Here is a 26651-nt window from a genome sequence, read left to right as displayed (position 1 = left end):
CATATTAAACTACTTCAAAAGAGCTTTCATACCGTGGTTGAATTACTCGTCTGCGATCGTCTGCAGGCGAGATATGTTCTTTTCAAATATCCTTGTCCTTGACATTTTCAATGATAAGGTTCATTGTATTTCAGATCAGATTTCAGTATATATTCGTTACCATGGAAACTCTCACAATAAAAGGTTTTTATGGACATCGAAGTCTACAAATAGAAAAGTTTAGTAATAATTACAGACGGTTTTTTGAAAGTAACTGTCCGACATTTTTTAAAAGTGAGATAAGAAGCCACGACTTTGAAAAAAGGCAATTATCATGTCGAATTACGTTATGTCTTTTTTTCTATAGAAAAGCTCTGCGGATAAATATCCTCTATCCATCAATTAAAGTGGAGATCGATAAACGCTTGCTATATTGTACTGTTCATAATGATTAAGAAGTTTCTTTTATACAGATGTCGGGAGTATTATACACGCGAGCAATCCAGATCACTTACGAATCGGGATCCCATGAATTGGTAATTAGTTTCATTGGATCCTTTGGTTACAAATATTCGTGAATGGCCAAAACAGTCCAAGAAGAATCTGTCGAACGATGCTAAGAGTCTTTTAGCTGGTTAAGAACATTGTCAGCTATCATAAAAAAAATACAAATAACTAAAAAAATGAGTTTCGATCATACTTTTCTCTACCAGAAGATGACATAACTTAATTCAAATTGATGATGACTTTTTTAAAAGTCGTGACAAAACAGTTACTAAACTATTCAATTTATAGACTTCAATGTGCACAAAAGAAATTATTTTGTGTACAAAGTACCATAGTAATGAACATATACTGAAATCTGATCTGAAATACAATGAACCTTATCATTGAAAATGTCAAGGACAAGGATATTTGAAAAGAACATATCTCGCCTGCAGACGATCGCAGACGAGTAATTCAACCACGGTATGAAAGCTCTTTTGAAGTAGTTTAATATGTAAGTAGTCTCGTCTGCACCTTCCTGCGCCTTTTGATAATAGACAAGTTAAAGTTTTATAAAAAAATCATGAAAAATTGCTCTATTTCATTAAACTGAAATGACAGCAGCATAGTATGTTCGAGAAAGTTGCGTAGTTTTTAAAAATGAAAAACTTTGTATAACATGAAAAACTCATATAAATTGAAAATATATATGTTTTCTTACAAAAACTGGTTTTTGGACACCCATTTCAGAAAATACATTATATCTTGAATTACACTCAAGTTACGGTAATAGTACCTTCAGCAAACTTGTTTGAAATAACTTTCTGCACAACTTTGTCGAAGTAACTTAGCCCCTATGTTGGCCCTGAGCTAAAATAAAATGTTTATCTCACTTTTAGGGGGATTAATCACATAAATAAAATTTGCCAAAAGATGGCGTCTATCATTCTGAGCAACTTTGCTGAAGATACTGTACCTCAAAAACCACGATCATATGAGTTATCAATTAAGAGCGTGAAATTGCGCTTTTGAACCACTGTGCAATGGTACCATTGGTGTGCATCCTTTTCTATTGAGTAAGGATACAGACAAGCCCTGGGATCGTGGTAGCATCATTCAATCTATCTCAAAATTCTGCTAATGCCCAGGGTAATTTTTTTGATAGTTCTGTACGACAAATTATCATTGCTTCATTATTATTAAATCAAGATTATTTGTATGTGTACACTTTGATGAAATCGTGTAAGTTAACGATTTTTGAGACCGACATATTCAGGTAACCAATGAGCATTAATATTGCCAGTGAAAAAGCTTCTCATGGGCATCGAAAATTCTTTAAGCCCTGACTCGACGGAAGCTTATCTGTTATAAATCGATCAGAATTCAGAAACCTAAATGCACAATAGCCATAAGTAAACATTACCATTGATTTGCTGTACACAGTTCGAAAAAAATATGTGATTTTGCATCTTGTAAGATGCACATAATTGGAGCATCGCTGTTCACGCAAGTTTATATTGTAAATATAGTTTTACGCCAGGGTAAATGAAATGCATAAAATAGTTATTCCTACTCTACGAGTTGAGACAGGAAACCAAGAATCACCACAATCGATTTCCTATTTATTTTGAACATGTAACAATACAATACTATAGTATTTGAACGATCTTACAGGTTTGCTGAGCTCAGTGCTTGTGTTTTCCTAACCGCGGGCATACCGGTATGGTTATACAGCCGGACTGTGGCCACACCGTTCGTGCCTTTCGCTATACAGGAGCTGCAGTGCCTAGCCGGTATTATGGTAACTGCATCTCACAATCCGAAAGAAGACAACGGATACAAAGTGTATTGGACAAACAGCGCTCAAATTATTTCACCACACGATAAAAATATTCAAACTCATATTCTGCGAAGTTTAGCGTAAGTCTCCTCACTATTAATGTTACAAAAACACATTTGAAATCGAAGTGAAACAAAACTTCGATATTCTCAATTTATTTTTTTACAATCTCCATTTATTATCGTCATTTTTTCGTAGCCCATTGGAATCATCTTGGAATCTGGATTTGTTGAAATCAGATCAACTGAAAGATCCCTACGATGCAATGAGCAAACTGTATTTCGAAAAGCTCGCAGCCAATGTTCCGGAAAATTTTGTTACTTCTTATAATGCCAAAAGTTCCCAGCGTTTTGTGTACTCGGCAATGCACGGTGTCGGCTTCCCATTTGTCGAGCTAGGGTTTCAAACCGTCGGACTACAACCGGTATTAGCCGTGCAGGAACAGCGGGACCCGGATCCCGAATTTCCAACGGTGAAATTTCCCAATCCTGAGGAAGGAAAATCTAGCTTATTGCTATCGATTAAGCTGGCGAACGAGTCAAATTGTGATGTGATTCTAGCGAATGATCCGGATGCGGATCGGTTAGCATGTGCAGAAAAGAATTCGAGGTAATTATTAAAGAACAATTTAGAAGAATACGTTCTAATTTTCGTCTGAATTTCAGCACTGGAGAATGGCGTGTTTTTACGGGTAATGAATTGGGATCACTGCTGGGGTGGTGGTCAGTTCGATGTTATCGAGAACAGTATCCTGATAAAAAATTGGAAGATTGCTATTTATTGGCTAGCACCGTCAGTTCTAAAATGTGTCGATCGATAGCTAACATCGAGGGATTAAACTTTGAGGAAACATTGACTGGATTCAAATGGATGGGTTAGTAGTATTATTTTAGTAGCACACAGAGTGATTTTTAATCATATTACTGCATCTTAGGTAACAAGTCGGTTGAACTGATGAAAGAGGGTAAAACTGTACTTTTCGCCTTCGAAGAAGCCATTGGATTCATGTGCACTCCAACCGTATTGGATAAGGACGGCGTTAGTGCCGCCTGTCAACTCGCGACGATGGTTTGCTATCTACAAGCTACTTCCAATCAAACGCTGACGGACAAGCTAAATGAATTATACGATATTTACGGGTATCATTGCACTATTACATCGTATCATTTTTGCTACGATCCGGTTGTGATCGAACGGATTTTCGAACGAATACGAACTTTAGAAACGGGAAACCCTGGTTATCCCAAAGCAATAAGTGCTGGGAAGTACCCGATTGCATCAGTACGGGATCTCACCACTGGATATGATTCCGCACAGACAGACCGAAAAGCTCAGCTGCCTTCAAGCAAAAGCTCACAGATGATAACGTTTTCGTTCGAAAATGGTGCGGTTATTACATTGCGTACCAGTGGTACCGAGCCGAAAATCAAGTACTACGCAGAAATGTGCGCAAAGCCAGGCCAGAGGTAAGTTGAAACTAGTGGCGCGATTTTTATCGTATCAAATGACTTTGCAACATGTTCCAATGGCTGTAGGCAGTGGTGGTAAATTGCGAACCGAACGCCGATGCTTCTGCAAACTTACTCAAAACTGTTCACCGAGCGTAAGCATGCGAAAACTATTCCCTCGTTTAATGCGAAGGTGTTCTGTGCTCGGTGTTCGGCGAAGCAATCTGTTTCGAACCGTTCGGTTGGCAGACCATCGGCGAGGGTCCAGTAAACTGCGTTTGATACGATGCTTTGTTGATTTCAAGTCTCGCATCCTGGTTTTGAAATTATCAATGCACACGTGATCAGCACAAAAAGAATTCTTTTGCTCGATTGATAAAACGATCAAAAGCAATTTAAATGGCATTATTTTGGACATTATCAGTGTGCCTAGGGTGGCTCGATATGGAAAATAGTAAGTTTTTGATCTTTTGCAAATTTTATGGTTTTTGGTTATAGAATCAATAAGAATAAGAATTGAATAATTTGGAACATTTTCAGCGAGTGTATGGTGGCTGAATATGCAAAATTTGTAAATTTTTTGACTATAATTTGGACATTTTCAGTAAACGTAGAGTGGCTCAATAGGAAAAAGGGATTTATTTTTACTTTTTCAAATTCTATGTTTAATAAATTGGTTAGTCAATAGCAAATAAAATTGAGTTATTTCCGGCATTTTCAATGAGCGTAAGGTACCAGTATATGGAAAATATTTTGAATAATGTCAATTCAATGCTCTATTGATTGGTGAATCAATAGCAGTTCAAATAAGATAATGTTGAACATTTTCAGCGATCGTAGGGGGGTTTAATATAAAAATTTGAAAATATTTTGATTTATGCTGTTTTAATGTTCAATTGATGAGCGAATCATCATTGATGAGCAGGTAGAATTGGATGATTTTTGACGTTTTTAGCGAGCGGTGGTTCAATATGAACATTTTGACTTTTGCATGTTCGATTCATTAGTGCAATAATTGCAATTAAAGTTAGTTAATTTTGGATATTCTCAGCGAGTGCTGGATGACTTAATATAGAAAATAGTAATTTTTATACTATTTCCAATTCCATACCAGTACACAGGTAAAAATATTCTGTGAATTTACATTTATTTTCATGCACATATTTGGAGCAGGAAATTGAATGTAAAGTTACATTACAAAACTAAGCGGTTTGTAAAAATACATTCTTATTCAATGAAAAACTAAATGAATCCTAATTTTACATCAATCATGGTTATAAATCATATTTCCGTTTTAACTGATGACTATTTCATAGTACTATTGGTTTACATGTCGTGTAAGTTTCATCTTTTCTTTCTGTGTAGTGGTAAAAACACCAAACACCAATGCTTTGTACATATTTGTTCAAAAATATTTTCATAGCAAAAATATGCAAAAGCTGTTCATTCGGTTTACGGTAAAGTTCGCTTGCTGTTCAGCAAAGCAATATATTCCAAACCATTCAGTTGACAGACCATCAGGGAAGGTCAATTTAGCTCCATTCGATGCGTAGTTTTATTATTTATGGTTCGATGACATGCCTACCTACAGCATCAAAACTAAAATTCTATTTCAGTTGATAAGCAAATAAATAGCGTTTCAAAATCACAGGCACTTCGAAGATTTGCATGTTTAAATAGTATGGTTCACCACCACTACTATTGATATATTAAACAATACAGCATCCAATTTGTCAAAACAATTCACAATTTCTCATATAAAGCTGCGTTACCACCTTAAAATTCTAATATTCCAATTGCTATCAATTAAACATTGAATTATCAAAATGTCAAATATTCCCATATTTTTATATAAAGCCACTCTACGCCCACTGAAAATGTCTAAAATTATCATATTCGAATTTAATTCAATAAAGCATCGGATCTGCAAATTCAAATACTAACATTTTTCAAATAGGACCACACTACGCTCGCTGGAAATGTCCTATTGGAACCGCTATTGATTCACTAATTAATAGAACATTGACTCGACATTGAATAAATAAATAAATTATTTAAAAAATTAGCCAAAAATTTTAAAATTTTCCAAATAGCACCACCCTACGGTCGTCGAAAATGTCAAAACTATCACTATTAAATGAAATATAAAATCAGCAAAAGTCAAAATATTTACAAATTTTCATATTGCGCCACCCTACGTTCGATGAAAATGTAAAAAATCATCCTAATCGAAATGCTATTGATTAACTAATCATTAGAGTATCAGGTTTGCAATAGTTTAAAAATTTGCAATTTTTCACATTGAGCCACTCTACCTACATTCACATAAAGTATGCAACATTATTTAATTCTAACTTCTATTGATTCATCAATCAATGGATCACCGACTTGGCAGTAGTTACACAATTTTCCATATATAATCACCCTACGCCCACCAAAAATGTCAAAAAAAAAATTTTTGTTTACTATTGATTCACCAATTAGTTAAACATAGAATTTCGAAAAGTCAAAATATTTACAATTTTCTATATTGAGCCACCCCACTCTTGCTGGAAATGTTCAAAATAACCATACTCTGCTAAACTATCCAAACACTCTAACGACCTGCCGTAGCTGACAAAGTTCGGTTCATCCGAAGCAACAGCCTATAGTACTCGAATCGGATGTTCATGAACATACTAGTAACGATAGGCTCACAAACTCATCGGTTCTTTCATCATCAGCATCGCTTCTTGGTTCGGCGATGCTGACTCGAACGATGGTATCGGCAAATTTATACTCGCGATGGTGGATCGCTTTTTGGTTCTTTACCACCACTGGCTGTAGGGTTTATGAGTTTCTTTTCTTATAAAAAACCCGTTTGAATCCACAGCACCTTCATTTTTTCCTCGGGATATTGATGTGGGATCTTCCGTCATTATCCCGTCGATTTTCGATAGGTTTGAAAATGCCTTACTCTTCATTATACGGGACTGGGTGTCAATTAAAAAATGCAAAACTAGCCGCGTAACCTTTTTCTGTCATAATTTTGAACGATATTAGCTCAGTCAATATTTCAATAGCATACTATAGGAAAATTAGTTCGAGTTGACTTGTTTTCACAAACCAATCACGGCAGGCAATAATGATGTCATTCACCTGATTTTTCTAGCATGGCGGACGGTTTCGACTGTTGCTTCAAACCTCGCATTTGATTATGTAGCGGTTCTGTTTCGATCGGTGTAGGAAAGATTTACGTCATCCATGAAAAAGTATTGGGGCTTGCCATCTACACTTTTTCACTACTCACCTGGATGAAATCTGTTACACTGCCCCTTTTTCAGTATAAGCCCAAAGCTACTATTATTCAAATACTAAAGCATAACCATGTAGCCTAATTGACTTGGTCTGATCGAGCAAAATATTTTAGTCTTTTTTTTCATGGATCACATAGAAGGAAGTCAGACAAGCAGGAATGAAACGTTTCAAAAATTGCAAATAAAATTGTTAAAGTTATCTTAAAGCCCAGGTTTAATAAAAATGAGTTGCACAGACTCACGAGTACAGAATCATTAGATCTAATTTCACATTGCATTATAAGTGGAAGTTCTATTGAATCAATGCACTGTTTTTTTAAACATATAAGTTTGTACGCTCTCTTATTGCCGACCAAAAGACAAAGAGGTTTACAAGTTTTCCTTCAACAAAAATCACAGTATAGCGGATGCAATTAATGATTTCTTAATGGTCATAACTAAATCAAGTAAATAATAGAATTGCAAAGTCATCACTTCTGAACGAACCCTATTACGATTTCTGACAATATGTGTTACTGGACGAATATATATGGAAATTTATTATTAAAGCTTGCTTCATTTAGAATTGGAACAAACTTTTGCTCATATTGTGGCGCTCCTGGTGGACGGATTTGGAAGTTCTTGGCGCCCACGTGTCGGGAAGCTTCACGTATGATTTTTGACATTCCGCAAATCGACTGTACTTTGTAAACAATCAACATGGAAGCCGAAGGAAGGGAAAAAATTGTGCACAGTTATTTGGAAAATCCATTGTGGTCTGCATCTAGGTTAGCTAAACAGCTGAAATTGCTCAGAAATACCATATGGCGCGTTATCAAACGGTATAAGGAAATATTGACGACGATTCGGAAGCCTCAAGCCAATCGTCGGAGTGGAACTGTCGACCGGAAACTGCGAGGTAAGATTTTGAAGACGATTAAGAGGTATCCTAATCTGTCGGACCATGATTTGGCGAGAAAATTCGGTGCTGCCCATAGTACCGTGAGGAGAACTCGACTCCGGGAAGGAATCAAGTCGTATCGAGCTAGCAAACAGCCAAATCGGACCATAAAACAGAATAATGTGGTCAAAATTCGTACTCGGAAACTATATGGCCAGGTGCTGACCGAGCTCGACGGGTGTCTTCTGATGGACGATGAAACCTATGTCAAGGCTGACTTCGAGCAAATCCCAGCAAAATTTACTTGGCAACGGCTCGGGGAGATGTTCCAGCCAAATTTAAATTTGTTTTTACCGACAAATTCGTAAGAAAATTTATGATTTGGCAGGGCATTTGCAGCTGTGGCAAAAAAACGAAAGTTTTCGTTATAAATAAGATAATGACATCTGAACTATACCAAAAAGACTGTCTCCAAAAACGAGTTTTGCCGTTCATTCGATCCATTAATCCACCCAACTGCCCCTAAGTCCGCCCTATTGAGAAATACTGGGCAATCATGAAGAGAAGACTCAAGGCAAAGGGGAAGATTGTCAAAGACATCAATCAGATGACGACCTGGTGGAATAAAATAGCTAAATCGATGGACGAAGAAGGTGTGCGCCGCCTAATGAGCCGTGTTACAGGAAAAATTCGAGAGTTCCTTCGAAACCGTGACGAATAATTTTATCCGTATTTTTTCTTAAAAGTATGGAGAAAACGCTACATTTGTATAAAAAAACTTGAATTCAATAATAAATAACCGAAATACTGGCAACTGTCTTTGTTCCAATTCTATCTGAAGCAAGCTTTAAATAGCCAATCGTTTCACTACTTCAGGCATCGAAATATTGAGCTTGTTCTAATGTAATATTGATCTTTCAAGTAACTTTTAAATCTTATACAAATAACTTCCAGTTAGAAGATGTTTTTTAAAATCTAAAAATATAAGAATTTCTGGAAAGGGTAGAATCAATTATTATGATCGTCTAATAGTCAATTTTCAAACAACCCATGCGACTAGAATAAGTATTTGGTTAAGTGCACTCGGTCGCTACTTGAGAACGTTGGTATAAACAATTTGAAAGCATAGACTTAACTTGCGATGCGACGTGCTGCGATTACTGGTGGAGCGGCTGCACATAGAAAAATGACTGTATTTGAACTGCGTGGCGCCCGAGCACAGCTGAACATGCTCGGTTCTTCTGTTTAATTACGCTGATTCTTCGTGTGTTTCACATGCAGGGTAGTTTAATTGGCAACACGAATTTCCCTGATAGCTACGGTAGCTTTTTGCGTTTTTAATTTCATAGTTGTATTCATATGTCATGTTTTCAATCTGTTTCCCTCGTTAGATCCTGATAAATTTTAAATTTAAAAGTGGAAATTTCAGTATGAAAGACAAAAATCAGAGTCTCGAGTGCCACGGATAAAATGGTCTATGGGTTTTGGATAAACCGAGCACCTCTTTTGTACACTGAAATCTTTTTTTATGCGAGTTTACGTACCGCATAAAAAAAACCACATAACTATGAAATTTTGCATTAAAAAAAACCGCATAACTCTGAAACTTCGCATAAAAAAACGCATAACTCTGAAACTTTGCATAACGAAAAACCGCATAAATGATGTAATTTTCAAAAATGGTTGAATTACAGTCAAAAAATGTTTGAAATAAAGAAATTATTTTGTTCAAACGGTTTTTAGAGAAAAAAATCTTGAAATAGACTTAAAAACGGTGGTCACATTGTAGTTGACCCTCTTAATGGGGATATCAGAAACAAACTGGAGAGGGAATTCAGTGTGAATAAAATTTTCTGAATTGGTTTCCCCATTTTTCACGAGGTAACCAATTTTTCGCTAAGTATTATTGTTCGTGAATTTGACGAAATATGAATATTCGAATTTTTCATACTATTTTTAGTTACATAAATATTCATATACCTTTTCATTGTAATGCTTCCTGAAACTTAAGTTCTTTTTCAAATTACACGAAACTTTGCAAATGGATAAACAACTATTTTTGTCATAGAATAAAGAAAAACTTGTTTAAAAATGATTTATTTTGCTAAACAATTCACTTAAATTGTCCAAAGAAATCGAAACAATGTACCTTCTTCACGCGATTTTTGTTTCTGTTGAATGTTAAAATGCTGCATATATTATTGGTTTTCATGATCAAGTACTTTAATTTCGATTTGTTTGGAAAATTTAAGTAAAAAGTTTAGTAAATTTAATTTGCAGTTGTTGTAAACTAACATTTGTACTGGTATACTCTAAACAAATTAACCGTTCAATTTCTCTTTCAGAGATTGGGATGCATCGCGAGCGACCCTCCGAGATATGGTAGATTGCATCGTGGAGGAACTGCTGGAACCTGTCAAAAACAATCTTACTCCACGGTCGGAGTAAGATCACTTCTATCAAAGTGGAAAGTGAAGTTCGAATATAGTCAATCAAACGGGTAATGCATTACATTGGCTGATTTTCATATATTTCCTGCTCTCTTGTGATTATTCCAATACATCTACTAGTGACTAGTAGTGATCTACTTATACGCTTATCGTATATGTTTCGAGATGGACACTCAATGCTTTCGTACAGAAAATCAAGTACATTTACATTGTACTACTTTATGCTAATTCACAATTTAGTTTTATTTCATTCGTAAAATTAATGATAATCTTAGAGCTAGTTGATGTTCGATTTATAAGACTATGACAAGTAGTCCACGTGCTAAAACGTATACTGCTGGAAGAGACTAATTGAATATGATCCATTTATTATCTAATTTGTTCATCGAGTAGACCTGCTAAGAGAACGAAAAAACACACGATTCGTACACCTCCAGTGAATTAAGAAACTTTTATTAGTACCAGTTTTATGTTATTTTGTGCTACTCGCTATGAGTAATGTAATGTATTTAAAAATTATACTACCGACAAAATAATAAACATGCTTACACTATGTAACTGAATCCATCGGAGTATTCCAAAAGTAGTAATTAGGTTTAATTGAAATTAGAACATTTTCCGAAAGAATTGAAATTTTCTGTCAAAACCATAGTATTCCTTAGTATTTCCAAATTTGTGGGATATCACCTAGGTTTACAGTCACTTATTATTGTCAACAATTTATAAACGAATTTTGGTTCATTGGTTTACAACGGTTCGAATTGTATGGTTGGTTATTTTGCAAGATCCTAACCATTTTTTTAATACTAATTTGTAGTACATACTCTCTCCGAATATCTCTGCTAATGCCACCGAGGAGTTTTACAACTGAAATTCCGTGATCTTGCATATTAAAAAGCTTTAAGAAAATAACACCAAAATTCATCGTTGGAATTATTGGTATTTTCATTTCTGGTGACAGTGATTCATGAGAACTAACAACAATACTTATATTTTTACAAAAATCAAACGTCTCCATTGAGATAGTTTTGCTGGAGACGCAATTAATTGTAATTACAAGTATGTGATATTCAATGTTGTACAAAAACAAATCAAAACTTGTTAACTGAATTTCGTTGTCCCTTTGCTTGTGTTTTATTGTTAAACAAATTAATTACTGAACCATGCTTCGACATTGTGATTAACAAATATACGACATTGAGAAGCTGTCACTCCTTTGACAGTATGAACTAGGAAAAGGTAAGTTAATCGGAATTTTCAGGATAGATCAGTGTGCGAACATAGTACACAACAAGTCTGAGAGAATACCTTACAGTGGCATCGTTGATGATGTAACAAACTTTGTAGAAGCTTTTAATGTACTGGGTTATAAAATTAGCCTAGTCTATTTCATATATTGAGCCCTGTAAAATAAATGAATTGAGAAAACAGAAAATGCTTTATATATTGAAGGTACATAAAAACGAAACATCAAGATTCTACAGTAATTTTTAAGGTTCGAATGTTCGAAAATTTAACAACTCGAACGAATGATATTCGAGTTCATACCCATCTCGAACGGAATGCAGAATGGAAATTGCACATTCGATCGGAATATTTCGAATCGATCGACGTACAGAATAGGGATGAATGACTGATTTGACGATGAATGCTGGCAGTTCGAAGTAACCTGGTGAAAGACCGTAACTTGGTTAAAGCATCCTCGCCCTTGCTATGTTCTTCTCTTCAAACTGTTATTATTTTTATTGTTGATTTCAGTTTTTGCAATGACTGAACGGAAACATATATTGGAGAAGCCAAATGAATGAAAAACTAACAGAAAAGAGGATTTATTGAAAAAAGATACGCTCAGAGACAGGACTCGAACCTGCGTTTTTATGTATTCCGCACATACGCGCTACCATTTCGCCACTCTTAATCTTGTTATAGACACTCTAAAACACCAGTCAGACATGGTAGAACGTATATCGAACATGGTCTACATCCTGGCCGTCACTCGACCGATACCTTACATCCAAACATCTTCTCTGTCCATCAAACACTAGTCTTCTCGAGTGTATTTATATTCGCTTGTCACCTTCTTTAATGGTTCCAGTCGCTGGCTGGACATTTCCGTTCAGTCATTGCAAAAACTGAACTTAGTTATGTCGGCTTTACGTCAAACGAACTAAAATTAATAAATCATTATTGATTTATTTATACTCATAAACCAATAATAACAGTTCAAAGAGAAGAATGCAGCAAGGGTGAGGATGCTGCAAAACCGCACCAGAGCGTACGAGGTACGATACAAACAGGCGCGGAACAGACAGAATTCGGTTTTCCGTGGAAAAAAGTGCCACCATGTAGATTGTGATCAGCAGTACTGTATAAACGAAACACAGAAGTCCTAAGGGAAGGTGAACCGCTCACCCAGAGGCCGCACACCACAGATCAAGATCGAGGATTGACATGAGTGGTACGAGACCTAGACCATGTTGGCAGAGGACCAACGCGCCCTTAGGGGCTGTCCATAAAAGAAGTCACGCTTTTTTGACGATTTTTGATTCCCCATCCCCCCTTTGTCACAAATTGTTACAGAAGCAAAGACCCCCCACTCCCCCTATGTCACATGTCACGAATTTAAAATAAATAAAATTCATCTCAATACATTTTCAATATGTATGACAAACCATACAAATATGAGGAGAAAATCGATTTATTACATGCTGTCATTAGATTAAAAAATATCCCTAAAACACCAAATCATCGGAGTTATTTTATTATTATCAATTATATAAATTAACAAAAGTGAATTGATGAAACATTTAAATCATATGTTTCATTCCTCCTAGGGGTACACAGATATATTATTGTTTTAGGTAAAGAATAATATTTCCTTAGTGTAGCATACAGGGCTGAGAAAATAAAGACCAAAACCTCATCAAAACAAGATCACTGCCGGAGAATCTTTTCATGAATCAGTGAATTTAAAATCACATTGATCAATATCGGTACTGATCTTCCGTCACACAATGGGTAGTGATTTTGAGCTAAAATGATTCTTGATTTATGTAAGTTTAATCATTGGATGATTCGATAAGCTTTGATGTTGGTGGAGGAAAATCACATATGATCAAGATAAGACATGACACGATCTACGTCTGAAATCATTGATCTCCCGCCCTTTTTCAAATGGAGTTACAATTGAATAAACTGCATCAGAATCAGATATGAGAAATTCTTATGATATACTATTATCAATGCTAGAAAATCAAAGTACTGAAGAAACTGTCAGTGCATAACTTAAGTTAAACCGTTTAAAGGCATCTTTTTTTTACTCATATTAGGCAACATTTATTAATTTCGCTAATTTACTCACACCTCCGTGCACTTTTGCTGATCACAACAAAAATGATTCCCTGCATCATTCATTTCCGAATTTACAAGAAGAAGCTTTTACATCAACAAATACACGTTTTCCTTTAGAATGTAAACGTTTATTGTGGAGATTTTTTCAGGAAATAGGGCAAAGCAGTAATATAATTAGGTATTTAAAAAATGCGCTCATTGAAAATATTGGACGTCACATTCCAAAAACCTCCCCCCCTTCCCCCTGTCACAAAAGGTCACGTTTTATGAAACACCCCCCTCCCCCTTGCGGCGTGACGTCTTTTATGGACAGCCCCTTAGTGTTTTCGGAAGAAAAGTGCGGCGAACCATCTATTAATGAAACGTGAGAACGGCGTATGAATCACGAATTGCAACAGCTGCTACGAAAACCACCCATTGTACGGACACCTAAAATCGGACGACTTCAATGGGCTGGGCATGTCATTAGGATATCGGACAACAGTCCAGTGAAAATAGTTCTTGATCTGATCCGGCTAGGACAAGAAGAAGAGGAGCGCAGATGGATCGATCAAGTGGAGGGCGACCTATAAAGCATTCGTGCCTTGAGTGGCCATTGGCCGAGTTATGTGGAGACTTATGCTTGATACAGCAACCAACACCCCAGGATTATAGCTGCCTGGTAAGGTAAGTAACGAGAAGGCGTGTGGGGCAAGACGTTTCCAGGTACTTTTTGACCACTTTTGCGACGTGAGGCCGAGCATTGTCGTGTTGGAGGATGACTTTGCCATGTCGCTCTTGATACTGTGGCCGCTTTTTTTTAGCGCGTGACTAAGGCGCATCAGTTGCGTTCGGTAGCGATCTCCTGTGATGGTTTCACCCGGTTTTAAGAGCTCGTAGTAAATTGTTATTCATCTTTGAAGCCTTTTTCTCTTCCACCATCATGTTTGTCTTCGACATCGAAATCACCATTTTTCAAACGTTGAAACCACTCCTGACACGTTCTTTTACTCAGAGCAGCATCACCGTAAGTTTCTGAGAGCATTCGATGCGCTTCAGTTGCATTTTTTTCGAATTGTAACAGAAAAGTAAAACTTCCCGCAAATGGCGAGAATTGGGAACATAAACAGACATTTTCGAGCGTGAATAATACGAAAACAAGAACAGCTGTCACTGAAACGGCGATGACAATTCGTTAGGCACTCACTTTAAAGGCATTATCATCTATGTATTTTAACCAGCCTCAGCCGGTACAGCCACTTATCGGAAAACGTCGGAAGCAAAGTTGTACACCTGATATGTCGTCATACCGAATTATTTACAAATTTTTGATCACCAACGCAAGCAAGCCATGTGCTCTGCCCCACCTGTTTATAACACATTGCGAATTACAGGCATTATTGGACAAAAATGACACGTAAATTTAAAAACTATTGGCTGAGGCCTTCAATGTTTGACCACTTGAGAGTCATGGGAAAAGACAGAACTGGAAAACTATTTGTGAAATGCTTCTGAAAAGGTGTGTAAGGAAGGGTTACTTCAGAGCATAATCGCTCAGGTGACAGGTTCCCTGTTCGAAAAGAGGTCAGACAGCAGCTAAGACAGTAGTTGAATCTCACTCGGCCTGTGTGTGATCTATCTATGTTCTAGAGTAGCGTAGTTGGTAGACTCTTTACTCTTCTCCTTACCATGACGATGGTAAGGAGAAGAGTAAAGGTTCAAGTACTTCCTCTGGGTGATAATTTTTTGCTGTTTCATTAATTTTTATCTTTTTTCTCTTCGTCTGTGGCTCGTTAGTAGCGATAAGTACAAAATTGAGCTCAAAAGTTAAAGCATATGTCTAAACACAAAAACCCAAAAAGGTGAAGACAATGTTCTACGTCTGGTCGAATCAGCGTGGTGTTACCTGTTACGAGCTTTTTTTGGTGTGGAATTTCCAAATTACTAGAAAATTGAATAATTGTCAGCTAGCATTAGCCAATCACAAGACTGTGCGTATTACATTTCTCTCCATGCTCTCTCGCAAATGTGCAAAATGACTCTCGATGTGGCCGGGTAGCCAAGAATGTTTTGATATTTGTAGTTACAAATTTTGACTACATCACATAAAATCCAATAAAGCTACCGCTTGTTTGGCAGCCTTTCTGACTCGATTTTATATCTCTCTCATGTTTCGTTACGTTACTAAGAAATAAGAGCAGAAAAACTGGGGCTTCTATAAAAATCGACTTACCTTCACAAAAATAACATTCACTTCATTTTTATCGCGACAACATAAATGTTTTTATGCACTAATCGCATCTGAATTAAATTGTCTAGACATTATCAGGATAGATTTTTGATCCATGCTTTTGAAGGCGAGATATTCAATGAACAAGTTGAAAGACGGCGTTTTCAGCTATGCAATTCTTCCTTTAGAAAAAAAACTTTTCCGACCGCTAAAGTTAATGAATCATTCTGAAATTTTTAAAGAATAGTCTGAACTAATTTTCTAAGAGATTGTCAGTTGGGTTTTTTTTTATATTCGTCGCCGTTTCTGAGAAAATCAGATTTGAAGCGTGAATATAGCCATCTAAAACGCTCTAAAATACACTCTCCTCACCCCTTCAAGGGGATTTGGTACCGCAAGGGTACCGTTTTTGTGCTAAGTGCACATAACTATTTTCAATTTGTTCGTTTCGCCTTCGACTTAACAGTGTCTGTTCAGCAATTTATGTTGAACCGATAGATGGCATTCATAATTCAACATAAACAGCCGAAAAAGAAACGAAGAAATTGCAAAAAATAACCCTTTGGCTTTCGTTTATCTTTACCTCAAAACATATCGAACATCCTTCGTAGATTAATTTAAGCTGTCGAACATCCTTCGTAGACAATTTAAGCTGATTGTGTAAGTAAAGTAAAAAATAAAGCTTAAGATTGTGATGTGCAGGAAAATCATTAACCTTAGATAGTTTATAGAATGCCTAGGATCTACCGAATGGATCCAGTTATGTTTGGGATATTGAAAATTAAAGCGTTCGCCAGCAAACGTTAAAATTTTAGACCTTTCAACCTAATTTCTAAAATCATTTCGACCTAGTACTTAAACATAAAACCTCCACTATATCTTAGGCCTCTGTCTAACATTCATTTAAGATTAATCACTAGCTTTGATATATGTCAGAATTGGTCATACTGATCAAATAATGGACAATCTGCCAAAAACCGCCTAGTCACACACACTGGTACAACTTTTTTTCTCGAACTCACAACATTCGGCACCTCCGGAACAGGAAGCATTTTCTTTTTGGTGCTCCCAATGTTCCCGGTTGCTATCAATCGTCGCTAGAAAGGAATCTGTTTCCGGGAAGATTTGCACAAGCATTTCGAAGGTCGGCCGAATGATGGTGGTGAGAAACTCGATTTGTAGCACCGGAATGCAAGCCTTTTTGCGGTCCATCATCGTATCCGGCCGCAGACCCATTTGTCTTTCCAGGTCACCTTCGGCGAAAAATTCCGCATACACCAGGTGCTAGAACAAAGTTAAACAGAGTTGGTTATAAATAATTAGATTGTTAATCGTTGCCTTACTGCGACATGCTGCACCGTTTGCCATGATTTGATTTGATCGCTGAGATCACAGCATGTAATCATCAGCGACAGTAGCAGTCTTTGGTTGGAGCTTTCCGATATGTTGTCTGATCGCAACTTTTTCAGATGGGGTAGCATTCGAAAGTGATTAGCTAGATCGGTAGCCAATATTAGATCCCTCAGATAATCTATGCATTCCTTGAATTCCTCCGTCGAGAGACCATCCAGAATTTTACTACTCGAGTCGTTGAGAATGTAGATAGCTTGAGACAAATGGTGTCTTTCGTTGACGCTTCCTTCGCTGCTGTACAACCGTGCCAATGGACTACTGGATTGTGTTTGATAAGTGTTGGTGGTACCTCGATGATCCAGATCATGACAAAAGGCAGCAATCAGAAAAGAAAATCCTTGCATTTTACTAAAAAAAAAACTCCGATTAATTTTCCAAGAACAACATCGAAAAATAATTCCATTTTTTACGTTATGATGCCTCGCTCAATCAACCGCAGATTCGTCATTAGTGCGTAAGCAAAATGAGCAACCGAGAAGGCATGCCACCAATTGTGATACGGAGTATCCCGATAGCCTTTCTGCACCATCAGAATAAATCTGGCTAGCTTATCTTCGTGAATTTGAAAAGTAGTTATGAAATTGAGATCACAAAACATTCTCATCGATAGCTGCACCGACAGAGCAAAGTCTTTCACATCGCGAGGAGAAAATTCGAATCTGGGAAAATCGAGAGTGTACTGATCGGTCTCCTGTCCATTTGCTCCATCTAGTACGTGTTGTATTTCAGTATCCGGTACCTGAAAACGAACCAAGTAATTTATTATCACAGTTGAGCCTTACACAGATCAAGCGAAAACTCACCTTCATATGATAAAGAAGCAGCTCTTGGGAAAGTTTGTAGCGGGCTTCGGCCTTTTGCACTTGCTTATGTACGAGCGCATGCATGATGCTGATACCGCAGTATACGGAAAATGCCGTTGCTACCTCTTCGTCACACTTGTCGAAGTGAAAGCCATTGAACTGAAATGATTGAAGTAAACAAACATCTTAAGCATGCAACGTTTAGAATCCTAGTGTAGATAACGTGTACGAGCCGAACAAACATTGGTAGACCTTCTCGAAACTCGCTTTGATTCAGGTAATGGATACAACCTGCTGAACAGAATATTAAACAATCAAGCCAATATTTTGCTTGTAAATGATATGCATCAGATTTTTCATTTAGTCCTTCCATTGAGGAATATTGAAGTGATAAAAAGCGAGGTATTACCATTTTTCTTTTAACAATTCTAGACCTATTCGTAAGTCATTCAAGGGTTAGCTAAATTTTGTGCTAGGGCACATAACCGTTTTTAATATGTTTACGTTTCGTCTTTGACTCATCGGTGCATAGCAGTTCAAATTGAACTGCTTAATGCGAAGCTCGGTAATATGTATTGATGAGTCAAAGAAGAAACTATTCGTGAGGCCGGTTTGGGGCAATTCAAAATTTCGTATTGTATCCGCTTCGGTCTTGGCCCTGCTCTCCTATATCGGCTGCTCGGCCATCCATGGAAGTTGTCCATCAATGTCAACATCCCTTTCTGAGCAGCCTAGATAGCCGTGTAGTGTCGATAGCGGTTTCCCAACTGGCTAAGAATAATGCTACGGTCCACCTGTACCGGTGGTATAAGGACTAAATGGCTGCAGGAGGTTGAACAATGCAGTCGTGAACGGAATCACGCAATGATTAGCAATCGACTTCTTTGTTCATCGCTTCGGCAAGCAGAGATTAGAAAGCGAAGTGTCTGTGGGTGTCCTCAAGGTGGTGTACTATCCCCACTTTTATGGAACCTAGTCGCTGATGGTTTGTTAAGGAAACTTAATAACCTTGGATGGTTTTGCCGACGATTATCATATATTGATGACCGGTATAAGCGTTACCACTCTCTTTGATTTAATGCAGCAAGCCCTGCGATCTGTTGAGCAATGGTGTTGTCAGGTTGGATTATCCGTAAATCCGGGCAAAACATCAATGATGCTTTTCACTCGTCGTAGGATAATCACAGGAGCTCGTCCGTTACAGTTCTTCGGTTCAGAGGTCACTGTGGTCGATCAAGTTAAATACGTCGAGGTTATTATTGATTCAAAACTGAATTGGTCTGCTCACATTGACTTCAGGATTAAAAGAGCTTGCATGGCTTTATTTTGTGCATATCGTCTTAAGGTTACAGGGCTTTGAAACAGTAACCCTATAGACTATGCTACTAGCCACACCTGGTTACCTGGGCTGAGTATTTACTCGCTCCAAGTGACCTAACTCTCACATGCAGTTTTCCTTTCAAAATATTCAATGTGAGCTATCCTTTTCGTGCGGAATGGTTGTCTGGTTGTCTGGAACGACAACTTGATGAGCACATAGTTTGTTATACGGACGGTTCTCTGTTGAATGGTCGTGCTGGTGCTGGTGTCTACTGTCGTGAAATGAGGCTAGAGCTGTCTCATTCACTTGGCAGATACTGTACTGTGTTTGAAGCAGAAATCTGTGTGGAATACAATCGGCACTTCAGCAGAGGATCTGTGGTAAACGAATTTATTTTTGTTCCGACAGTCAGGCAGCCTTAAAAGCACTCAGTTCGATTGATTCACGGTCGAATCTTGTGATCGTATGTCGAACTTAAATTGAAGACCTTAGCATCTCAAATGCTGTTTACTTCTTGTTTATTTACCCGGCCATTCTGGTATTACTGGAAATGAATGGGCTGATGAGTTGGCTAGAGCTGGTGCAACGAATGATTTCGTTGATCCGAAACCAGCTTCACCACTTTCAACTAGTTGTATAAAGCACAAGATTCATCTTAGGCTGCATCCAAACATGCCAGCAAAAGGATATTCTCTCGTTTCTCACCCAATGTGATAAGGAGCTTTAGTCAGATGGGTTCATCGTTCTTCCTGGAGTGAATGAATCCTTTCTGTATTCACCTTAAATAGGGTTTTGCAGATTGTTTGGCATTCTTTATGGGGTACCAAATTTACTTCTGCTCGTACATACTGCGAATCGTTCTGCATTCTTCCGGGAGTGCAGAATGGTGTCGCTTTTGTAAAATCTCTAAATCCTCTCGGGGGTTGGAGGTTTTATTACCTGTGCATCGTTCATCAGAAAGAACGCACATAGTAACAAACCTAAAAAGGTTTTACAGCAGACTGTTCGTGACCTCGTAGAGGTTCAGAACTTACTTCTGCTTCCACTAAATGTGATCCCCAGCAGATTGTTCAGCATTCCTTAGGGGTGCAGAATTTGCAGCTTCTTTGTGGTTTTGTGTCGTCAATTTTCCCTGCAGCTGGTGTATTTTGTTCTATAGGGGATACGTTGGATAGTTTCGTTGTCAAAATTTTCATTTGTTTTTTGACAGTATCTGACCTTGAAAACAGAATATGTTTCCAGACTTAGATTTCGCACGGTAATACCTATCCAACAAGCCATAGATTGGTAAAATCCGTTCATTTTTGACGGAGATATCGATATTTTTGTGTACGCGACTTTTCCCCCTATTTCAACAGTAGGAATTTTGAGCGCTGTATGTCAAAGCAATGCTTGGGAGCAACGCAAAACACGATTTTTTATACTGTTTCATACACAGAAAGAAATGATGAAACTTACACGGCATGTAAACCGATAGTACTATGAAAGAGACGTCAGTTGAAACGAAAATCTGATTTAAAACCATGATTGATGTAAAATTACATTAATATTCATTCAGTTTTTCATTGAACAAGACTGTATATTTACAAACCGCTTAGTTTTGTAATGTAATTTTCTATTCAATTTCCTGCTCCGAATATGTGCATGAAAATAAATGTAAATTTACAAAATATTTTTATCTGTGTACAATTGTTTCTAAGCACCAAAAAGACTGTGTACAGTATCCTGTTTCATGACATTTTGCGTCGGACCGATTTTAGCAACATTCGTTTTTGGCAACATAAATGTTCGAACATGACAAATGTAAACCAAATGATGGCAGTATTTTCCAGTTGAAAGCAATTCCATAATTATATTGATTTAAACTACTTACAGCAATAAGAGCTGGAATAACATAACAACCATGTACCATTCGAATCAGTTCGTCGAGATCGGTAAATGCATGTGTGACAAATAATTTCACTCAATTTTTTTCGGAGATGACTCAACCGTTTTCTACAAACTCAGATTCATACGAAAAGTCATATGCTTCTAAATCAGGTTCCTGAATTATGTTTGGATCCGATTTCTGGTTCCGGAACTACAGGATGATATGTGAAACGAAATGAAAATTGTAGACCCAATTTTCTCGTAGATGGCTGAACCGATCTAAAATTCAAATGAAAAGTTTTAAGATCCTGTAAAATATCTTGCTTTTCAGTCAGATCCAACTTCCGGTTTAGGGGATACAGGATGATTAGTATACAAATGTCTATTTCACATCATTTATCGGGTTTACAGATTTGGATAGTCGATAACAAATAAACTTCATTCAGTAATAGCCGTTCAACCGAGAAGGTTGTGTATAGAAGCGTACAGTTTAATAACGCTGGTTGGTTTACACGCGTTAAATACGACAACGGTTGAACTACAGGTAGAAACCTGTTGGCAGCAGCCGTTAAAACGTATAGTCGTGCTGCATAAGAGAGCCCTAGTGCTGGGCCAAGCTGGTGAAGGAAACAACAAAGGGCGTTTCCCAAACTCTACCCAGGCCGCAATATACAGCCACAAGTGCTGAGCAGGAGAGTGCAAAGGCACATCGAAGAGGAAGAGTGCAAAGGCACATAGAAGCAGGAGAGTGCAAAGGCACACCGGTGCGAAGGCACTTCGGTGCAGAAGCATATCGGTGCGGAGCACTAGGAAGAAGGAGACAAGACAACTCGGTCTTTCCACTGCCATACAACACGCAGGTATACACCGGTGACCTGCGCTGGTTACAGCTGGCGAAGACGAAAGCAAATCGGAATTCGAGTGGTGCTGGATGTCAGGTAGCAGTAGCATCACATCATATTCTATCGCTACAGTGAGCTTCAGCATTGTATCAACGTCCAGATACATCCAACAAGAACATCTAGAGCAACGAGGATCTACACGGCAGTGCAACGGAGATAGACAACAATTTCAAGGTAGAAGTTTTTTCTTTTCCTTTTGATTGAGTACTGTGTAGTGTTGGTTTCAAATTTTATTTTAAAGTTTAGTTAAAAATTTTAATGTAATGGATGAATCCATGGACGTAAATCCTAGCATGAATCCGATACCCCCACGAACGAAAAAATATCAGGAGAGCTCTTCTGGGCCTTGGATAGTCTTTTTTAGACGTATATCAAAGCCATTAAACATTTTTCAAATTAATAAAGGTTTGACATCACGATACTCTTCAATCAAAGAGATCATAAAAGTAAATAACGATAAAATTCGTGTTGTGGTAAATAATTTGAAACACGCGAATGATATTGTCTCTTCGGAACATTTCAATAAAGAGTATAAAGTTTACATACCCTCCAAAGATGTCGAAATTGACGGTGTTGTTACCGAAGCGAGTCTTTCGGTAGATGATTTACTCAAGCATGGTGTTGGTCGTTTCAAGAACTCTATGCTTGAGGGTGTGAAAATACTGGAGTGCAAACAACTGTACTCAGTAGTTCATGAAGAGGAAAAAAAAGTTTATCGCCCATCAGACTCGTTTCGAGTGACATTTGCCGGGTCTGCGTTGCCGTCCCATGTCTATGTCGATAAAATTCGCCTCCCTGTTCGGCTTTTTGTTCCAAATGTAATGAATTGTACGAACTGCAAAAAATTCGGCCACACAGCTACTTACTGTAGTAATAAACCAAAATGTATTAAGTGTGAAGGGCCTCATAAAGATAATGATTGCAACAAGGAAATTGAAAAATGTATTTATTGTGGGAATAGTCCTCATGATGATATTTCATTATGCACTGCATTTAAAGTGCACAAAGACAAAATTAAGCTTTCTTTAAAAGCACGGTCTAAGCGCACATATGCAGAAATGCTTAAAACGGTCATTGATGTCCCCCTTTGGAAACCGAAAACGGGTTTTCAAATCTAGAGGAACCAGAGGACTCTGACTCTGACGAAAATAGTGAAGGTAATTCGTTTATCACTACCCAAGGGTCAGTTAAGAGAAAGAAGTCTTCCTCCAAATTACCAAAAAAGACACCTAAAATTTCATCTTCAAAAAAAGATCCCCGTGTTAAACAAAAAAAGTCAAAACCAAAGACTGTGCTTCCTGGTTTGTCAAATTCACAAACCAATCCAGGATCTAGTACAGAAAAAGATAATAATCCAGTGGGCTCCATTTCACAGCCACCAACAGGATTACTGAAGTTTTCGGAAATTGTTGAATGGATTTTCTCAGCATTCAATATATCTGAACCCTTAAAGACCCTCATAATGGCATTCCTTCCAATAGCTAGAACCTTTTTGAAGCAGTTATCAGCTCAATGGCCAATTGTCTCAGGTTTTGTATCTTTTGATGGATAATTAATCACCCGTCGCAAATGATACAATCACTGTCCTGCAGTGGAATTGTCGAAGCATCATGCCAAAACTTGATTCATTTAAAATATTATTGCATAGTCAAAAATGTGATGTATTTGCTTTATGCGAAACATGGCTTACTTCAAACATAGCTTTAAATTTTAATGATTTTAACATTATACGTCTCGATAGAGACTCTCCGTATGGTGGAGTGCTTTTGGGAATTAAGAAATGCTATTCCTTTTATAGATTAAACATCCCTTCAACTTCTAGTATAGAAGTTGTTGCTTGCCAAATAAACATTAAAGGCAAAGATATTTGCATAGCTTCGGTTTATATTCCTCCAAAAGCACAAGTTGGACAGCAACAGCTTAATGAAATGGTTGAAGCCCTTCCTGCACCACGATTGATTCTGGGGGATTTAAATTCGCACGGTATTATGTGGGGTTCCGTTTACAATGATAGCAGATCATCTTTAATACAAAACATTTGTGACAATTTTAGCATGACGGTATTAAATATGGGTAGCATGACACGGATCCCAAGACCTCCGGCACGCCCAAGTGCATTAGATCTATCTCTTTGCTCAACATCAATTCGACTAGATTGCACCTGGAAAATACTGCCTGATTTACACGGTAGCGATCATTTACCAATCATCATCTCAATTAGCAGTAGCAATTGCATTGCTACTTCCGCTAGTATTCCATATGATTTGACAAAAAATATCGACTGGATTAAATACCAAAGTAGTATCTCTAGTATTTTGAATTCAATGGAAGAGCTCCCTCCACTTGAAGAATATGACTTCCTCATTTGTTCGATTCTGGAGGCAGCAGAACAATCCCAAACTAAACGCTTTCCTGGGCCAACGACTAACAGAAGGCCTCCCAACCCCTGGTGGGACAAAGAGTGCTCAGAGGCTAAACTCGCAAAACAAAATGCTTGCAAGACGTTTCTAAAACGGGGAGGAGGAACTCCTCAGAATTTTGAAAAACTTATGGTTTTAGAAACCAAGTACAAGAGCATACTTCGAGCCAAAAAATGTAGCTATTGGAAACATTTTGTCGAAGGTTTGTCAAGAGATACCTCAATGAGCACTCTTTGGAACACGGCCAGACGAATGAGGAATCGTACCGTGGGCAATGAGAGTGATGAATACTCGAACCGATGGATATTTGACTTTGCTAGGAAAGTTTGCCCAGATTCTGTTCCTACGCAGAGCATTATACGGGAATCTCCTCCAAATAATGGTTTTATTAATAACCCATTTTCAATGATGGAATTTTCTATAGCACTCTTGTCTTGTAACAATAACGCTCCAGGGTTGGACAGAATTAAATTCAACTTGGTGAAGAATCTGCCCAACCTCGCAAAAAGACGTTTGTTGGAATTGTTCAACAAGTTTCTTGAGCAAAATATTGTTCCACCTGACTGGAGACAAGTGAAAGTTATCGCCATTCAAAAACCGGGGAAACCAGCTTCCAATCACAACTCATATAGACCCATTGCGATGTTGTCCTGCATCAGAAAATTGTTCGAAAAAATTATTCTACGACGTCTCGACACTTGGGTCGAGACGAACGGTTTGTTGTCAGATACTCAGTTTGGCTTCCGTAGAAATAAAGGGACGAATGATTGCCTTGCATTACTTTCGTCTGACATCCAAATTGCCTTCGCTCAAAAGCAACAAATGGCATCTGTATTTTTAGACATTAAAGGAGCATTTGATTCAGTTTCCATTGATGTTCTTTCAGACAAGCTTCACCAAAATGGACTCCCAGCGGTTATAAATAATTATTTGCACAACCTTTTGTCAGAGAAACACATGCATTTTTCACATGGCGATTTGGCAACACTCAGAAATAGTTACATGGGTCTCCCGCAAGGCTCATGCCTCAGTCCGCTCCTCTATAATTTTTACGTAAATGACATTGACAGCTGTCTAGTAACCCCATGTACACTAAGACAATTGGCAGATGATGGCGTGGTTTCAGTTACTGGACCCAAAGCTATTGATCTGCATAAACCATTGCAAGATACCTTAGATAACTTGTCCGATTGGGCTGTTCATCTTGGTATCGAATTCTCTGCGGAGAAAACAGAGTTAGTCGTCTTTTCAAGAAAGCATGATCCCGCGCAGCTTCAGCTCCATATGATGGGAAGAATGATCCAACAGGTTTTAACTTTTAAATACCTCGGGGTGTGGTTCGATTCCAAATGCACGTGGGGAGGACACATTAGGTTTCTGATAACAAAATGCCAACAAAGAGAAAATTTTCTTCGAACAATAACAGGATCTTGGTGGGGTGCTCATCCGGAAGATCTAATAAAATTGTATCAGACAACGATACTTTCAGTGATGGAATATGGATGCGTTTGCTTTCGTTCCGCTGCAAACTCTCATATTATCAAACTGGAGCGAATTCAGTATCGTTGTTTGCGAATTGCTTTAGGGTGCATGCATTCGACACATACAATGAGTCTTGAAGTTCTGGCGGGAGTTCTTCCATTAAAAGATCGATTTTGGGAGCTTTCATCACGCCTGCTAATAAGATGTGAGGTGCTGAATCCCATGGTAATTAATAATTTCGAACGACTAGTCGAGCTTCGATCTCAAACAAAATTCATGACAGTATATTTTAACCATATGTCACAGGAAATCAACCCTTCAAGATATATTCCTATCCGTGTCAGCCTCCTAAATGTCCCTGACTCAACTTTATTTTTCGATACATCCATGCAGCGCGAAGTGCGTGGAATCCCGGATCATCTACGTTCGACGGAAATCCCAAAAATATTTTCAAGTAAGTTCAGGCATATTGACTCTGAGAAAATGTTTTACACGGACGGAT

The 26651-nt window shown here is 37.8% G+C and overlaps 2 protein-coding genes across 13 annotated transcripts in view; one reads left to right on the top strand and one right to left on the bottom strand.

Annotated features, from left to right (window-relative positions):
* Window positions 1–10942, top strand: part of LOC131427575 (phosphopentomutase) — a 181890-nt gene extending 170948 nt beyond the window's left edge. For all 4 annotated transcript variants that reach the window (XM_058590898.1, XM_058590900.1, XM_058590899.1 and 1 more), the window contains 5 exons: window positions 2140–2385; window positions 2504–2914; window positions 2971–3179; window positions 3240–3771; window positions 10275–10942. In XM_058590898.1, coding sequence (XP_058446881.1) covers window positions 2140–2385; window positions 2504–2914; window positions 2971–3179; window positions 3240–3771; window positions 10275–10377 — 1501 coding nt within the window. In that variant the 3' untranslated portion in view covers window positions 10378–10942. The remainder of the gene's footprint in view (window positions 1–2139; window positions 2386–2503; window positions 2915–2970; window positions 3180–3239; window positions 3772–10274) is intronic.
* Window positions 10431–26651, bottom strand: part of LOC131427574 (cGMP-dependent 3',5'-cyclic phosphodiesterase-like) — a 197472-nt gene continuing 181251 nt past the window's right edge. For 8 of the 9 annotated variants that reach the window (XM_058590892.1, XM_058590894.1, XM_058590891.1 and 5 more), the window contains exons 10-13: window positions 18156–18314; window positions 17763–18091; window positions 17283–17700; window positions 10431–17223 (exon numbers count right to left, since the gene is read on the bottom strand). In XM_058590892.1, the coding sequence (XP_058446875.1) occupies window positions 16921–17223; window positions 17283–17700; window positions 17763–18091; window positions 18156–18314 (1209 nt within the window). In that variant the 3' untranslated portion in view covers window positions 10431–16920. The remainder of the gene's footprint in view (window positions 17224–17282; window positions 17701–17762; window positions 18092–18155; window positions 18315–26651) is intronic. The other variant, XR_009229287.1, reaches the window with a different exon arrangement.

Source organism: Malaya genurostris, chromosome 2 (genome assembly GCF_030247185.1).
Source record: "Malaya genurostris strain Urasoe2022 chromosome 2, Malgen_1.1, whole genome shotgun sequence".
Lineage (NCBI taxonomy): Eukaryota > Metazoa > Arthropoda > Insecta > Diptera > Culicidae > Malaya > Malaya genurostris.
This window is presented reverse-complemented; position numbering and strand designations above follow the sequence as displayed.